The 19,385-nt window shown below is 38.7% G+C and overlaps 1 protein-coding gene across 1 annotated transcript in view; it reads right to left on the bottom strand.

The window, feature by feature from the left end:
- Positions 1–19,385, bottom strand: part of kcnq1.2 (potassium voltage-gated channel, KQT-like subfamily, member 1.2) — a 190,193-nt gene that overhangs the window by 151,675 nt on the left and 19,133 nt on the right. Inside the window, exons 4-11 of the mRNA XM_004563817.2 lie at positions 11,054–11,144; positions 7,280–7,406; positions 7,019–7,097; positions 6,836–6,932; positions 3,992–4,132; positions 1,712–1,822; positions 1,302–1,397; positions 47–169 (exon numbers count right to left, since the gene is read on the bottom strand). Of these exons, the coding sequence (XP_004563874.1) occupies positions 47–169; positions 1,302–1,397; positions 1,712–1,822; positions 3,992–4,132; positions 6,836–6,932; positions 7,019–7,097; positions 7,280–7,406; positions 11,054–11,144 (865 nt within the window). The remainder of the gene's footprint in view (positions 1–46; positions 170–1,301; positions 1,398–1,711; positions 1,823–3,991; positions 4,133–6,835; positions 6,933–7,018; positions 7,098–7,279; positions 7,407–11,053; positions 11,145–19,385) is intronic.

Raw genomic sequence — 19,385 nt, 5'->3', positions numbered from 1 at the left:
ACATAACTATTCAACAGCTTTGGCTTCAGTAAAGGTAAGCGATTACCGAAAAGTTCCGTTTCCTTCTGTCAGATTCTGCGGCAGCAACGCCCTCTGGAGTCAGGACGTACATTTTCCACGTAGCTGCAGAGCCGTTTGGTTTCTCCGCTGCATAGCACCTCCACAGTGTCTAAGAAAGGCAATACAGGACAAACCACAGACGCGTTGGTCAGTGAAATATTTCTGTAAAACTGAATTACATTTAAAACACCCCAGCCTGTGGATGGAAAACTCTCCATTATAGTTATGATGATATGGTCTGAAATTAATTTAAAGGTCATGCGAACACCTCAGCTATAAATCCTTCATTAGCTATACTTGCCTTATTCTATTCAGCAAAAATGTACACTTTTTTTTTTTAAAGGTCACTTCAGTCACTATTTGTAACATGTTTAGTCTTTACTTTTTAGTGTTTGTAATGTTGGCCTCACTAAGTTTTATCCAAGGCCACCACTGGCCTGTTGTCCTGTGCAGTTTAAGAAATCTGGCTGTAGAGGCTCGTGGAGATTCATCCCACAGCTGCCAGTTGGGCAGGTTCCACCCTGGACAGGCCAGCGGGCCTTTGCAGTGCTAGCAAAGGCCTCGACTGAAGCTAACTGGCATCTATTGTGAATAAGCTTTAACTGAACAATGTTACTTTCCTTTATGCTGTTTTTATTAATGATATCAGGACTTAAATTTAAAGGAGTGTATATTTAATTTCATCTATTTATGCCAGGCACAGAGGACATTTGTCTTCCACTAAATTACTGTATCTGACCCAGTTTGTAATGATTTGATTATTAAAACTTGAGTATGTGTACTGATTATTTTATCATTCTTTAATCATATAAATTAATTTTTGCTTTATAGCATAAAACATATGATCATTTCAAAATTGCTTCTGGGGGCATTTATCCTTTTTCTTTTTACAACAGGAAAGGCGGGAAAGAGAACAAAGAAACCACATGGAGGAAACAACCCGATGTGGCATCAAACCCAGGCTCCTGCAATAACCTGTCAGCATACGTGTTGCCCAGGCAACTTAAAGAAAAGCTTGATTTATTAGAAGCGTAATCAAAACATTCTCAATTCAGTTTCAATTTTATTTGTATAGCATGACATCATAACAACAGTCGCCTTAAGACGCTTTATATCGTAAGATAAAGACCCTGCAAATATTCTGCACAAACACTGATACATTCAGTGCTTTCCAGTGTTTGTTTGTTTTTGTTTTTTACCAATGAAAAATGCATTTCTAACACTGGGAGTTCGGGATTTACCTGGATAAGGGCAACTGCAGCAGGGATCTGTCTATTGAAGTGTTTCTGCCTCTGCTTCTGTTGGACTTTCAGGGCAAAACCTGAACCCAGGATACCCTGATCAAAGAGAAATACATTTTACTTTTTTACTGTCCAGACTGCAAGAATATGAAAAAGTGAACTTTTACTGTAGAATTAAGGAAAGTATATACAAAATCTCCCAGAATAAATAATACATTTTTTATCATTAGGTTTGCTCAGTATATAGTCTTCAATGACACATCAAAGACAAGAGTGAATAAACTGAAAAAGAGCAAGCTTGATCCGAACATGTTGTAATAAGGTTTGGTATAAATGAAACATTAAAAAAATGATCTCCTTAAAGCTGAACTCGTGGATTTCATATGAATTAAACTGAAAACTTTATTTACAGCAGGTAGAGCGAAGAAGGAGATAGCGAAGACACTGAAGCAGGAGGCGATGGCCTTTCCTATCCAGGTTTGAGGAATTTTGTCTCCATAGCCGATTGTGGTGACGGTGACCTAAAGACAAAGAGTGGATGAGGTGCCTCTTATGATATATAAAGTGTACGTACACTTGCATATGATAGCTCTATTCTAAGAAAAAAATAAAAATAAAAATCACACAGTGACCAAAGCCCTTCACAGATGAGGCAAGAAACAAAGAGTGTAATAAATGATATCACATCTTATGCAGTGTAATTACAGTGTTTCGAGGTGTCAGGGTTAAAGAATAACTGTCAACGCTTTTAATTCAATAGCTTTGGGGGTTTTTCTTTGTAGATTTGTACTGAATTCCTATTTCAACATTAAAGATCACACTCTTTTTTTTTTTAATAAACTGCCAGTGTAATGAAAATGTCAGTCAATGAGGAGCCCTCGAGGCTTTACCCCTGCAGTCTATAAGGGGAATTAGACGATAAAGAAAAAGTTCATCAGCCGACCTGGATTTGCTCCACCACTGTCAGCGATGGCTGGGGCATTTGAGGCTCTTGCTCCTCAAAGGGAATAAGATTCCCAACCACTAATCCCCAGTGAGTGTAGGAATTTGCTAGGGTGAGGAGGAAAAACAAATACCTCTTGCATTTGCATGTACACCCATTCTGAAAGCAGAGCCAATTGTGACACATTCAGTACACACTTTAGCTTACTGTGAGTGCCTGCGGGGTATCGGCGCGTGAGCTGCCGCTGAGCACTAATACAAAGAGGCTGATGTAAGGTGAGATTCTTTAAAGAGCTTTGAGAGCCAAAGAAAAAAGAAAAAGAAGAAGGAGCAGAGGTGGGAAGGGAGGGTGGGTGTATGTTGGGAGTGAGTGGAGTGGTGGGGGATTTAATCCCTCATCCACAAATCCGATGACTAAACAATGTCCTCCTGACATCAGAGTGGACTGGTCTGCTCAAAAACACCCATTTCATTCAGTATGTAGGGTTTAGGGGCAAGAACCACATCGTGCCTACAAAAAGGTCCCAGACCTATCACTCATACAGGCTTACGTGAAAGGTTGTGTGCATTCTATATGTGTGATCACACCCAGTTATTTCTACATGTGCACCATTCCTGTATCTACAAACATGCCAGTTTGCCTTTTTATCGCCAGTGAGATTGGCAAAGTCGCTCTTTGAATAAAAGCCCCATTACCTAACCATCAACTGAAAAAAAAGACAAAGAACAGAGAAGGTGAGGGAGGGAGGTAGAGAAGGGGATATGAATCATGGCATTGGCTTGTCCTCCAGCTGCGCCGTGCACCTGCACATCCGAATGTGAAAATCATGCCAAGCGAAGGAATACTCCGTGAGAGCGAGAGCTTAGCTCCAATCAGTGCAATCGCATTTCAGCAGACGCATGCACAAGAGCTGAGCAAAAGCTTACTAAACTGGTGAGAAAAGAAATCGTTACACTCGAGTTTACAGTCTCGGGAACACAAAAAAGGTGCAAATCCTCGAGCGCAATTCTTTTCTTTTCTCCTTTTTTTGCATTGTGAACAAAGCAACACAAATAACCGCTTCCACGAAGCAGTTAGAAGCGGCGTGACCGCTCTAACCCTCGTTACATAAAGGTAGCAATCCCGCAATTAAAGTTTTAATTAAGGGAACTGACACTTTATGTTGGTGCTCTAAAAGTTCTTTGAGTCAAAGATCCCAGAGGTGAATGGTTTATTACCCGTCTCTTTGTGGCATACTGATCCCCTGCACAAGGCTGCCATAGGTTTCTCATTACTCTGCGCTTTCAATTCAAATGTTTAATTAACTGCTCTGGAAACCTGAGCCTCCACACAGAGGAGAATGGGCAAATCCAGCTCCACGCACGAAAAACATAAACACACCTGTCTCTGTGTCAAGTGTTACAGCAACACATGCATGCTATCCAATGAGGAGAATAAAAACACAAGGGGGAGAAATAATAAGTCCACCCAGGGTGGTCAGCCATCTCCGTTTCCCAGCTAGGACTCGAGTGGGCATTGTACAGATAATTGGTTTCAGCTCTTTATTGAGAAGAATCTCATTTGACGTGCATGTTTTGTAGCCTTTTAAATTTGCAAGCGAAATTTGCAAATTCATGTGGCATTCAAGGATCCCACTAATATATGCATTTTGAACAATATTTAAAAAAGGGCACAAGGATATATGCCCAGCATCAGTGAGGGACTTTCTTTTGTACAAAGTATTTGTCTTCTCTTTTAGTTGCCTTACCACACCCCACCAGAGGGCATCGGCGTAGCTGGAGAAGCCCGTTTTGCCCTCCTCATCTACAGCATCTTTCTCCGCCAGGTAGACAAAGTAGGAGGAAAAGATCAGGCCCAAAAAGCCAATGTACAAGGTGGTAATCAGCTCCTGAAATAAAACAACATTTGACCAAAGATCAGACTATGAAAATCTAATATGGAAGACTTACCATGGTATCCAGAACTCGACTCTGATTGTGCCTCGAGGCAGGTTTTGACTCCACATATAGCTGGAGATCCTTGTGAGTGTCAAAGCTAAATTCTGGGCTGCAAAAAGGTTTAAGATATGCTTTTTTTACGGCATCACATTAAATGTATTCTAACGATCTGGCTCCGTCACTTTCAAAAGACATCAGTGTTTCACAATGACCAGTGAGTCACAGAACTGCTGCTGGCCAACATAAGCAAGTCAGCCTAAACATGTCAGGCTAGTTTACCCCAAATGAGTTTTTGGGTCTTTTCGGCATACATAAAGAGATCAGTTTCACGTCTCACTATGAGATGAGAGAATTTCTGCACAAACTGGAATTGCCATTTTCTGCTCACAGGCTTCGCTAAAGAAATAATAGAGTGGATCATGTACATAGTGCACCTCATTCTCTGAAGAGATCAAATACAATCTTCAATTCAATCCTCCCTAAAACTAAGCTGTCATGATAGGTGGCTCAAGTATATGTGGTAAGTTGTACATATATACGATTCATGTTTCAATTATTATGCAACGGCCAGAAGTGGAGGTGTGTCCCCATTAGTTACAGATTTTAAAGGCTTCCAAGTCACCACATATGACAAACAATGTATGGGGTATTAGTTAACCTTTTATTGGCCAAGGAGCAACTTGTGACTTAAATAAACATCAAAATTGACCTCCCTGTGAGTCATTGTGAAGTTGTAGAACCACATGGACTTCTCATTAATCACCAAAGATCAGGTTATGTGACAGATGGTGACATTATTCAAAAGTTTCTCTAAATGTTGAGATACATGTTTTGTTTGTGTTGGATTTCTAGAAACTAGGGAAATGTATGGCAAAAAATGGTGGCATCATATGCGATCATATGCCTTGTTCACCTTAAACTAGCAAGTGATGGCAAGTCGATTTTTACACATGCACCAGATGCATGTAGTGTATTTGTGCTAATTCTAAAAGAAAAGACCTATTATATATAGTAAGAGTAATGAATTTTATATCGAATTTTGACACAAACTCATAAATCATCCACTGAGCAATTTAACCCATTTATAGACATCTTCAGACTAGAAATACTAGAATATGTGATTCTGTTTGTTTGTGATCTTACAGCAGTTTTTATTAAACTTAAATTGCATATGTTGGTGTTCACTTTTATTAAGTTTTATTCCTGCTAAAATTATTTTAGTGAGTCGATATTTGTAATTTATCTCATCTTGATTGAATTTTGTATAAGAAAAAAATAATAGTTAGAATGCTATATTTTTACTTATATATTTACAATTTCCATGTCAATATACAAGTTCATGTTTGGAATTTTGATTTCTGTTTCAGGGGGTGTACAGGTAATTCTGGAGGTGTGGTCCTAAACTTTTGATCAGCTGTAAAACCGCCTGTTTCAGTTTAAGCATTGTTTTCAATAAAATGCGCGCTCAAAATAACATTTTGTCTCACTCTTTTTTCTTCTTGTTGCATGTTGAAGCTCTACTTGGAACCTTGTTAAGATCTAACCAAGCAAAATGTGATTTTTTTGCACTTTCAAGTGTTCTTAAACTTTTGATCGGGACTGTATTTGGTTTTCAGCAGGTCTAAACGTCACTGCTATGGTTTTCCTTCAAATATGACTGGATAATGACTAATGGAAAATGTACTAATTTCTTTTGCAACTGTCAGCTTGGCTTTTTTTTTTTTTAATAAAAGTCAGCCCATCAAGTACCATGCCATAGCACAACCTATACTGGGCTATATATACGTGCTCAGCTCAGCGAACGACCTTAAATTAACTCACCAGGAACTGTTGCCTGTGACTATACAGGACTGAACCTGATCTGTACTTGATGTACAAAAATGATCATTTAAATGTACCTGGTTTTTGCCATAGCTTTTTGAGCTTAAACCTATCCCCTAAAAAAACAATGGTAAATAAATTCATAAATATGATTAAATGAAGTGCAAAAATCAGAGATAGCAGTCTGAGCATAGATCCTATCAGCTTTTTCACATTACAAAGTGTTTCCACTAAACAGAGCATATCATTCAATAAGGCGATCATCTGACAACAGGGAGATGGCACCAAATCACATTAGGCTCAGTTTGGCTACATCTTAAATGTATTTTTATGATTCTCTGCACACAATCCTCACCGATAAGCCCTTCTCCTCTTATGCATCAAAGAGGTATGAACGTCAGGTTTGACCACAACCTAGGAACTTGGTGTACTTGAAGGATTAAGAAGAGAACATTACATCATCTGACTTCACTGTGTATCGGCCTGAGAAAGAACTAAAACAAGTGTAGCAGAATGAAAAAAAGAGAGCACAGCCAACCTTGACAACTTCTGTTCTTCTCCTTATAAAGCCAGGTTTACTCTGATTGTTTTATGCACCTCTGTGCATTGGACTTTTTGTCATAAGCAGTAAATGTTACTGTGACTACGTCAACTAGCGTGTCTGTTGCTTTGTAGAAGTACATTTAAGGCCTATGCATTTACTGTTATATCTTCTGTTCTTCGGCCGTTATGTGTTAAAGTGATTCTAAACAATTACAATTAAAATGAATAAATAATAACATACAGGCAGATTTGTGGAGCTAATATATTTAGCTGGATTCTTCTTATCTTACCTGTCGATGAATAAAGACTACAGACCCCAGCAGCCTCCACGTTCCTCCCTGACGGTCCACATGCAGCATACGCAGGATTTGGAGAAAACGGATGCCTCTGCAACACACAACATCATCTCAGCTGTTTCATCCCACTATAGCTATGAGCACATGTTAAAATGCAGAAGAAAATCACTGCTCTACCTGATGGCAGATGTTGCGAACACTTGGCCGTTTGACCCCACACCAAGCACAATGATTGAGGCGATGACCACTATTAAATCTGTGAGAAAGACACATAAAAAAGAAGGAGAAAAAAAAAACCCCAACCAAATAAGGGCTACAATTATTTTCAGTTTGATACAAAAGTGAAGTCTTGCTGGAATTATCTGAGATGTTCATCTACAAATATACTTTATGGCATGTGTTGTATTAAATGAGAACAAAGGAAAAAGCCAGGTGCACCTATGATTGATATGGGTTTCCTGATAAAGCGGAGGCGTCCTTTGATGCCTGCATATTTGCTGCGGCAGCCTGCCGACCACAGCCGGACCACATACTCCGTGCCAAAGAACAGCACCAACACAATCTCCTGCGGAGAACAATGCAAACACGGATTCAGGGTTATGTTAATCCATTGGTACGTAGACTATAACTTTGAAACACATGCAGGATGTGGAAGTAGATACGTTATCTTTTTGTTTTTTTAAATCACTGATGCTTTGCTATGCATTGCCACTAATTTAAAAGCATTAAAGCTATTTTAATCAATCACCAAGATTTACAGCATTGATATGAGTGGGTAATGACAGGTGCATGAGACAGAAGAAGAGAGACACAGAGGTGGTCTAGAAGGACCAAATGAGGCCACCCAGGAGTAAAGATGGAGGTTGACAACACAGCTGATAACAGCTCATACATGAGGCAGGGTCAATGGCTAAGTGATTAAAGCCACAGGATGAAAAACCACTAAGTAAGAAAGCTTTAAAAAAAATCACCAAATAACAACTTCAGCATTAGTTGCAATCATGTGCACCTGCATATCTGCATTGTGTCATTGTGTACTTGTTTCGTAACACATGCACGCAAGTGTGGAGTCATAGATGAATCGGCTTCAACTGACGTGAGATCATTTTCCTGGCCACCGAGTATCCATAATACTCAGCTACCTTACTGTCAGGACCTATGGGCGATGTGGGTGGTCAATTCATTGAGTTCAGTTGCTTAAACTGGCTGCTCCCTGACCACCCCTTGTATGAAACTTAATACCATGAGCCCTGCTGCAATAACCCAGCACCACAAGACTTCAAAACAATGACCTGTCAATCACGCCAGACTCTATCTCGGCTGAAGAAGTGTCGCTCTAATATTAAACAAAAGCCTTTTCTCTTTTCTGTCTTTCTTTTTTCGCTTCTCTAAATTATCTGTTTACTCATTATCGCCACTCGAATATGTTTACAACTTTCATTTTTACGCCTGAGTCGTCCGGCCCCTGGGAATCCTGCGCTTCTCATTCATCCGCATGAATTGCACATTTTTTGTCACTGAGTTAAAGACAAAGAAAGAAGCCGCTAAGGAGGTATAATTGACAGAGACGGGGAGAAATGGTCCAGCAAATCTCTATAACATAGCCTGATAATCAGACTGAATAACCTTTTGGCTTTCACTGAAACCAAACAAATCGGAGACGTGGGCAGGCATTCAGATGTCTCTAACCAGTCTGCCTGTTACATCCATTTCAGCTGAACTTTCTCCAGCAAGCTGTAGGAGTTTTTTGTTTGTGTTAGGACAGAAACAGATTATATTCCATGCCCCCAGTGCTTTGTAATTTTTACAGCAGATCAGGCTGTATTTGTGTATGCTGGACGACAAAGTTAGTAGTTGCAGGACATCGTGAAAACCAAGTCTTAAACATTCATTCAGTCATTTAATAATACCTAACACCCAACACAAAACAGCCTACAGAATACCAGTTTATTGAGCTTAGTAATTATGACAGCTAGGTAAAATCTGAAAGTCAAAGGTACGCATGAATTTGGGAAATTTAAAGGGATTAGTCACAATAATGCCATAAAATAGGTCACCCAGATGTTGGGGGTATTTTGTACGTGAATCCTAAACTGGCAACTATGTGTTTACTGAAAACAGCTGCCTATTGGTGCAGCGATAATCTCATCAAGCCAGACAAAGATGAAGCTCATTCAAAGACCCACTCGGGAATTACAGTATCACATGAAAATGTGATTAGATCGCTTCATCGTTGCGTCTCACATTGCACGAGAGGCTTATGTATATCAACACACACTCGTGGGCCCATCAGCTCAAACTGAAAATGCTTTCTCTGAGTTATTACATGCCATACATAAGTTTATTATATCAAATGGATTTTTTATTTCTTCTAATTTGCAAACTATGCTCATGAATATTGAAATAACCATAACCACATGACAAAATGACACCATGTCAACGATTTACTCTTGAGTTTGTTCTTTCAGTCTACAAATAACATGTTGCCGTCAGTTGCATAATTGATGCCACTGCTCCCACAAGTGTCATTTAAAGTTTATATATTAGTTTACCAAACCTCTGATTAAATCTCAATTGCATTCTTTAGAAATGTCCTGAATATGTCATTTAGGCCATGACCCAGAGGGCCCTCTTTTTCTTTGACCATAAACTGGGGACATCATGGAGGTTTTTGGTCAGGTGGGGGGAATTTGGAAGTGATGGTGCCCAATAATAGCTCATTAACATCACCGAGCGTGTACGTTCCCCTGTGCCTCCTGCTTAGCCTGGTCAGCTTTACTTTGGCAGCTGCTTTGAAGGCCAAATATCCTCAAGGACTAATGTCCCCTCTGCCATCCAGAATAAGCAGCTTGTGATTCACGGATGTTAGCTAACCTTGAACTTTCTAAGTATAGTTACTACGACCAGTACGTGCCACCGTGACACCAGTCGGAGCTTTGCCTCCACACCCGCCCTCAAACACACTGGCACGTGCACCCACATGCAAGCACACAGAAAACAGATAAGGCTTTATCTTATCTCAGTATTAGCACTGAGCCATTATACACTCATACAAATGCACAAACGCACAACCAGGTGCACAAACAAACAGGGTTTAAAAAAAAGATTTAAAAAATATAGATATATATTTTTCCTTTTTGATTGAAACAAAAAAAATTTAAGGTGAATGAAGGGAAGGACTGAGAGACAGGGAGACTCAGATTTAAAGAAAATCTGTCTCTTCTTGATAAAAATAAATGAATAACTGTGATAGTAAGTCTTCAAAGTTTATAGAACATAGTGTCCACTATGTTCTCTGACTGCAGCAGGACCCAGGAGGTGGTGCGTTGTGTATCTGTGAAGCCTTTGTATATGTGCAAACCGGGTGTGAGCATGCAGTAGCTGTGTGTGCGCCGATGTTCAGTGTGCTAGAAGGAGACAGATGATCCGGCCTCTTTGTAGAGTTTCCAAACAGAAGCAATAATTTTCGCTACCTGCTGTAATCCCCCGATTTATTGCATCACTTAGCAGCCTTAATAGCCTAATAAGCCACAAAAAAGGCAATCCACCAGCATGTATCAACAAATACAGTCTCTGTGGAGCCACATGATTCCACATAACAAGTGTCTTAACTGTAGGTTCAAAAGACACATGTTACTGCACGGGCTTTCAGATGAACACCGTACAAGATGATGAGTGTGTTTCGTGGTATTTTCAATAAATGAAAGTGATTATTCTTTCTAAGTGCCGTAATAGCAGACTGAGCTATAAGATGGCGGTTAAAATCTCTCACAGCTACAATCTTATATCGCCATCATGTGGACAACTCAAGGTACTGCTTGTTTTACACCACTCGCCAGATATTATATATACAAACACTAGCTAAAGATAAAGAAAAGAAATGCAAGTTTATATTTTAAATATGTTTTATAGATCAACACTATAATGTATGTGTATACAAGAGGGTTAATGTAAGGTATGGATTTCTCCTCTGCAGTCACCTATGTGCTCGTGGGCTGGGTTCGGATCTGTTGCTAAGATATTTAACAGCCTGCAGCTCATTTATTATACAATTACAGACATGCTTTGCTGGTTTTTCTGATGAACCATTGCACAATCACAAAAATGATTTGGGTAATTACCATAACTGTTATTTTAGGGCTGTTGTGGCATAAGCCTTCCATTTGATGGTGAACATTGCTAAAGGTTTCGTTTAGGTGCATCACTACTCACCATCCAGAAGAGGGTACCCGTGGCAAAGTCTGCATATTGTTCTATCGTGGACAGCACACTGAAGATTAGACACACCAGGACCATGACGAAGCTGCAGAGAGAGACACAGCACATCCAGTCCATTACCACCACTCACTACATATCACTAAGCATCGTGTTACAATGCAGTAAAACAACACAGTGAATATATTAAGGCTTTGTATAACTCTGACCTGAATATATTTCTCCTCATTGCATTTCATTTTCTTCTAGTGCATTTCAAAAATACATGACTGAAGAACTTGGTCACATTTGGTGGCTGTGGCTCACAAGGAATGGGTAATCTAGCATTCAGCCAACCACTCTACCAACCAATCATGTGAGCGCGTGTGCAAACGTTAGATAAAGTGCTAAGGTACAGAAAAAGTGCTTGGACGAATGCGTGCGTGAGAATAAGGCTTGTAAAAAGTGCCATGATTGCTTAGTTAGATTACAAAAGCACTCTATAAGTACCAGTTCATTTTACCATTTGGTTGTACAGAAGTAAAATGCAAAGCATGCAAACATTTGATAGAATTACAAAGTAAAAATGTAGAAAATAACACATTTTTGAAGTTTTTATGAATAAAATATAAAAATGACAGCAGGATCTAAAACTATGACTAAAGGGGAACTGTAACACAGTCAGAAAAATGTTGAATATGCTTACATATATTGCCTTGACATCTATGGATTCATAGCAACAATCAATAAATACATTTTGTTACAAAACAAGTTGTACAGCACCCAGTTACTGTACAAAGTTTAAGGCACTTAAGGTGTTTTTCGTCACTCTGTTTAAATGAACAGCTGACAGGATGTTTCCACATTGCCTAGCAACTGTGAAACATTCCGACGAGACAGTCCATCTGTCCGTGTACATACATCGTCTACAAATACAGGCCTGTGAGCTGAACATCCACCAGGCACACGACTAAATGAGGACGAGAAAGGTGGATGGGGGTTAAAGTGACAGTGAAGGGAGAAAGCAAAGGAGTCAAACAGGGCGAGGAACGGTAGCGTCGCAACTCGTGATTAGCATTTCAATGAGCAATTCACCTGCAGATTTTTATCTTCGTCAGAAAAAAAGTAAACAGTTCCCTTCTTCAAATCGTCACAAAGCCCAAGTTGGCACATTCAATTTGGTTTATTTGACTGAGCAACATTTCAGTGACATTTTATGGATAATAAAAGTAAAAGAGCCACATAAAAGTCTGGATTTCTCCTCTAATCAGGTCAATATTATTTATACAGCTCATATCAAAAGTCATCTCAAGGTGCTTTACAATATGATGGAAAGACCTTACAATATTAGAATGAGAGCTCAAACATGCACTTGGTAAAAGCAGAGAAGAAGTGGTCCCTTTTTAGCAGGAGATCTCTGGCTAAAGTAGGCTCAGCGAGAGGCAATCCATAGGCCACAGGAGTGAGGAGAGAGGGTAGCAGAGAGAGATGACAAAAAATGTAATGAATAAAAAGCAGAGGTAAGGGGAATGAATATGGAATACAATGAAACAAAACAAAAACAAAAAAAGTCTTGCTCATTAATGGAAAAATATTTTTCAATGAACCACTTGTTGTTTTTAACTCTTTAAAACACTACAAAGTAATAATGACCTCAAACACACCGCTCAAAGCCATTTGAATATGTTTTTTTTATTTTACACTACTACTAAAAGGCCCATCCATCCATTTTCTTCCGCATATCTGGGCCCAGGTTGCAGGGGCAGCAGTCCAAGCAGAGAAGCCCAAACCTCCCTCGCCCCAGCCACCTCCTCCAGCTTATCCGGGGGAACACCAAGGCGTTCCCAGGCTAGCCGAGAGATATAATCTCTAAGGGAGAGGCCAGCCACCCTTCGGAGGAAGCTCATTTCCCCCGCTTGTATTCGCGATCTCGTTCTTTCGGTCACTACCCACAGCTCGTGGCCATAGGTGAGGGTAGGGGCGTAGGTCGACCGGTAAATTGAGAGCTTCGCTTTTACACTCAGCTCTCTCTTCACCACGACAGACCGGTACAGCGTCCGCATCACTGCAGCTGCACCAATCCGTCTGGTGATCTCCGGCTCCCTTCTCCCATCACTCGTGAACAAGACTCCGAGATACTTCAACTCCTCCACTTGGGGCAGGGTCTCGTCTTTACTAAATTTATAGTTACTAAAAATTTCCTCCTTTAACCTCCTCACCCATTTATTTACATATTAATTTATTACATTCAGAAAATTCTTTTTGCATTTTCTTTACTGAACCTCCAGCACCGAAAGTGTGGCTGGTTGTTTGAATTTTTACCAGCCAGAAATAATCCTTGATACATATAAGAGCTTTTCCATTACACTCTATTAATGTTTATCATAAAATTCACTTAAAAACACACACTTCTAAGCGGTGTGTGGTTGCATTAAGATTTTGTGCACCACAATCTGGATTACACGCCATATGCTGGAAGGGTTATTTTAATCATCTAAATGCACCATATATACAGCAGTACATAGTATAAGGCAGTATATACTTTACTAAGGTCCCTATACTGCAAATCTATTTTTTCTTCCCCCATCTGAGCAAAAATCCTCCCTCATGCGAGCCACACCTTGTGACATTGTTTTGAAGGTGTTCTCTTCTTCAAAGATCGCGCTCAACACTTGACACATTATGACACATCTTAGAATTACATTAATGTAAAGGGTGATGAAGGGGCAACTCGTAAACGAGGATTCCCCGTTACACTTAGACCACAAGCCAGATGGGACAGTTTACTCTCTGGGGATTACTGCTCACCACACACACACACACACACACACACACACACACACACACACACACACACACACACACACACACACACACACACACACACACACACACACACACACACACACACAAGCATTTCTTCCTTCCTCTTACTTTTCTTAAAAGGATGCCAGCGTGGGGCAATAGATGACATCGGATTTTCTACAGTGCTATCTGCTTGGATGCCTGCATCAGAAAGTCACATGTTGTGCCATGGTTAGGTTTGACTTTATTGTAACTCTAACTGAAAACTAAGCTTTCAGCCAATCCTTCCTGGAACTTTTCAGGACAATAGAGATTTTAGTCTGACCGGCGATAAGAAAGATGGAGGAACTGTATGAAGGGAGGAATGGTTAAAGAAAAGTAGTCTAATCCTGGAGATGTTACTGTGAAGGACCATTTCTGTGGTCCGGATACTGAACATCACTTGCTTGACTATAGCATGCATGCTAACCCAGCACTGTATGTATGCTTTTATGGTTATTACTGGTGATTTGAACCACATTACACTAGACAGACTATATAAACGGTTCCACCAGAGAAAGCAGTACTAGACCCACTGTATGCTAACACTGCTAATGTACAAAGTGCAACTGCCACCTCTCACCCTTCAGCAAGTCTCATCCAACTCTAGTCCTGTTGACACCAAAATGCGTTCCTCTTGTTCAACGTCCACCCTGTACCCACAGACTGAGCTGTTAGGACTCGTTCAAGTTAGCTATGGAGGCACCACAGGACTGCTTTGACTCTACAGCCTGGATTGTTTTTTATGAACTACATGGAGAGGACACAGTCTGATGGCCTGTTATCACAGAACAACCAAGTCCTGTGGATACATCACAATACTGACCATGACTGTATGTTGGGTTTTGAAAAACAAGCCCTGGTTCACAAGTGACTTGAAACACTTCTCAATAAAAAGAACTAAGCCTTGAGCGTGAAGCTTAAGAAATAGAAGGCCTCTTACAGGAAGATGCTAAAGGCTACACTGGAGGAGAACAGCATGAGAGATGTTTGGAGTAGTATGAGGAAAACCACTGGGTTTTAAAAGACAGACAAACAACCAGTGGGCAGCCTTGAGAGATTACATGAGGTCAACTATTTCTTCAGCAGTTTTAGTTCACAGACCTCTGCCACCACCATACACCCCTTGTTTCCACACAACTCCAATAATCTTCAGACCTAACTACACCTCACCAACTCCAGTGGACAGGAGACACCTGGAGAAACTATGAAAGTACAAGGCTGCCAGCCCTGATGACATCAGACCTAAAGTTCTGAGGACCTGTGTAAGCCAGCTGTCTGTGAGAAGATGTTGTAAGAAAACATCCTGCTGGCTCATGTACCAAAGAAGCTGACACTTTCCAAATTCAAGGTGCTGGATAGGTTAGTCTTGGCCCACCTGAGACCGCAGGTGAAAACATCTATTGACTCTCCGCAGTTCGCAACCAAATCTGGTAGCATATGACACAATCACTCTACACAGCGGATTTGAAATACAATCTTATTTTGAAATAAAATCTTACCACATGCAAAAATATTCTGATGATACTGCTATAGTGGCATGCAACAGGAGTGGACAGCAGCAGAAATACAGAAGTCTCATTGAGGCTTTAGGGAAGTGGCGTAGTAGGAGTTGCCTCCACCTCAAGACCTGACAACCAAAGATCTATCGATCGATCCATCACCTAGGCAACAAAAGACCAACTCAGAGGCTGTATACAAAATATAAGCAGGCTCAACTTCCTGTGAAGTCACCAGGGCACATACAAGAAAGTTTTCTCTTTAACTAACATTTTACTGCCATTTAAAACTGCATTTTTCTTTGCTGGTTTTATTTATCTAATATTTCTATTATTATTATTATTATAAAATTATTTCCTAAATATGGGATTAAATTATTATGTTACTTTACGTTAACTATTCAAATTCAGTGGGTGCATTTTACACTAAATTAAACTGTGACATCAGATAGATAGGCCAGTAGATCGATTTAAGTTATTACCAAATGAGATAATTAAAGACCACGCATACAAGGCAAATAAGGTAAACCCCTGTTTACTATACTATATTTTAGTAGCTATTTGATCTATGCTGTGCAGTAAGTGGTCACAGGAAACAACTGTTCGTGTCATGCTGTTCCCAGGGATCCAAACAGTAGTAATGCCAGACTTTTGGGAAAGCAAAGATCAGACAGAGATACAGGTTAAGAAGAGAGCAGATGAAGCCAAATGTCCGTTTCCTGTTTGTTGAGAACGGATCATATTATTAGGATGAGCATAAATATGATACTGTCAGGATGTTGATGTAATAGTCATGTAGGTCATTGACGAGGCCATGTAATCCATGTTTTCCTTTAGCGCATTAGATTATATTTGGTTTGCTTTGTAGGGATAACAGTGCAATGTAATATCATTCATTCATTTCATTTCATTCATTTATTTATTCATTTTCAGGCACAACAAATACCTATATTGAACATAAAATACACAAAACAAAAAACAAAACTTGCCTGAAAAAGGAGTGGGACGAAGAAAACTTATTAAATCCCACCCCTATACTCACTCATCAACAAAAAAAAACAATAAACTTCCCGCAGCTACGCCCATCATTGCATACAGACCCATCAACAGCCCCGGGCAGATACAAGCATCTAAGCGGCAGCTCGCAACCAACAATTAGAGCCTTCATAACTGAATACAGAATATATAAATTATAAATTGCATTACCACAGGTAACAGGCAGTAATAACTACAAATAACAGACATACATACATATACATACATATATATCTACACACACAAGTACATATATGTACATACATACGCACACTTTATTTTTTATTTTTTATTTTGGAATCCATACCAGCAATGGTAAGAGGACAGACATTACAGAGCACACTAAAACCCATCATTGAGTATACTGTGACCAGACCAACTGTTTGTAGAGAAATTTAAATCTATGAATATTTTTGCATTGTTTCAATTGTAAACTCAGACTGTTCCAGATTTTCACACCACATACAGACACACAAAAGCCTTTACGGGTTGTTCGAGTTCTGGGTAATTTGAATTCTCCAAAGCCTCTCACATTATAAACCTTTTCTCGAATTTCAAATCTAGTTTGTAAATTTGCCGGTAAAAGTTTAGTAAAAGCTTTATACAAAATTATGGATGTATTGTAATTAACCAGATCCTGGAATTTAAGTAACTTTGCCTGAAGAAAGAATTTGTGAGTATGATCTAGATAACCAGCCTTGTGAATAATACGCAGTGCTCGTTTCTGTACTGTGACTAATGGATTAGTTGTATTTTTATATGTATTTCCCCACACTTCCACACAATATGTAAGATATGGAAGAACCAGGGTACAGTACAGAGTACGAAGTGCATCTTTATCAAGGAATTGTTTCACTTTGTTCAAAACTGCGAGGCTTCTAGAAATTTTGGTTTTTATGTGTCTGACATGGGGTTTCCATGAAATTTTGTTATCAATTATAACTCCCAAAAATTTGTTTTCACTCACATTATCAATTGGTACACCTTCAATGATAATTGGTAATTCTATATTATATTTTAAATTACCAAAAAACATTGCTTTAGTTTTATTTATATTTAATGATAATTTATTTATGTCCATCCATTTTTTTATTAATTTTAGCTCCCTGTTTACAGTCATTACAAGATCAGTATAATCATCGCTACTGAAAAATATGTTGGTGTCATCTGCAAACAGTATGAGTTTAAGTACTTGAGAAACATCAAAAATATCATTTATGTATACATTGAAAAGTTTTGGTCCAAACACTGACCCTTGGGGAACACCACATGTAATACCAAGTTTCTCTGAATGGTAATGCCCTATGCTAACATATTGTTCCCGACCTGTTAGGTAACTTTTTAACCAGTTACCAGCTTTCCCTCGAATACCATATCTTTCCAATTTATCCAGTAAAATTGAGTGATTGATTGTGTCGAAGGCCTTTTTGAGGTCAACAAAAATACCAACTGCATATTTATTTTTATCCAGTGTATCAGTAATTTCTTCTACTGCCTCAATTATCGCCATTGAAGTGGTTCTTTGCGTTCTGAAACCATACTGACCAACATTTATTATTTGATGTTTTTCAAGGAATTTTTCTAATCTTGAATTAAAAAGTTTTTCTAGAATTTTTGAGAATTGAGGCAGTAGAGAAATAGGCCTATAATTGGTAAAACTGTGTTTGTCATTACTTTTATATAGTGGTATTACTTTCGCAATTTTCATTTTTTTTGGAAAACAACCGGACTGAAATGATAAATTACAGATATATGTTAAGGGACTAGCAATATTCAGAATAACCTGTTTAACTACAGACATATTTATGTCATGATAATCCATTGAAGACTTACTTTTACATTTTAATGTGATATTTATTACTTCTTGCTCATTTGTAGCTGAGAGGAACAGTGAAAAGGGATTTGATTTTATATTACTGATATTTTCATTTTTATGACACGGGATGTCCGCTGCTCGTTCAGGGCCAACATTTATGAAGAATTTATTGAACCCATCGACAATATTACTCATGTTGTGATTTTCACCATTTGCATCAGTAAAATATTCAGGATATGATGTTCCAGAAGATCCTTGTTTAATTAAGTTGTTTAACACATCCCAAGTTCCTTTTATATTGTTTTTATTTTCATATAATCTTCTTCTATAATAAAGTTGTTTGCTCGTTCTTATAATATCAGTCAATTTATTTCTATATGCTTTATATCTTTGTTCCACTTCTTTTGTTTTTACTTTGATAAACTGTTTATACAGATTGTTTTTCTTTTTGCAAGCATTAATAATTCCTTTTGTGAGCCAAGGACTTTTTATCTTTTTTTTCTTTGTCATGTGTTCGTTTACAGGACAATGTTTATTGTACCACATAGTAAAAATATCTAGAAAATTATCATAAGCCTTGTCCACATCTGACTCTTCATACACCGAACTCCAATCTTGTTGTGCTAAATCGAAATTGAAGGCATGAATTGCTTCTTCATTTATTGTTCGCTTTGCTATCATGATCTTGGTATCTATTTTTTTTTAAATCACAGTCACACAAAGTAAAAACTGGTAAGTGGTCAGTTATATCACAGACAAGCAGACCACTATTAATTTGGAAATCCATGACATTAGTAAAAATGTTGTCAATAATAGTGGCGCTATGTGAAGTTATTCTGCTTGGCTTTGTTATTGTTGGATATAGTGATAAGCTGTACATTGTGTCAGTAAAGTCATCAATGGCTTTTAACCTTGTTGGATTTAGCAAATCAATGTTAAAATCACCACAGATAAATAGTAATTTTTGGTTCACCGAAGCAAACGTTTTTTCTATCCATTCATTAAAAGTGTCAATACTTGAACTGGGTGTCCGATATATGCAACTTATTATAACATTTCTCTTTTTTTCATTCATAATCTCAATAGTCAAACATTCCAAAATTCCATCAATAGCCATAGACATAGTTGTTACAACATTATATTTTATAGAGTTATG

This window comes from Maylandia zebra, linkage group LG7 (assembly GCF_041146795.1).
Source record: "Maylandia zebra isolate NMK-2024a linkage group LG7, Mzebra_GT3a, whole genome shotgun sequence".
In the NCBI taxonomy this organism is placed as follows: Eukaryota; Metazoa; Chordata; class Actinopteri; order Cichliformes; family Cichlidae; genus Maylandia; species Maylandia zebra.
Note: the sequence above shows the minus strand (reverse complement) of the source record. Positions and strands in the feature narration are given on the sequence as shown.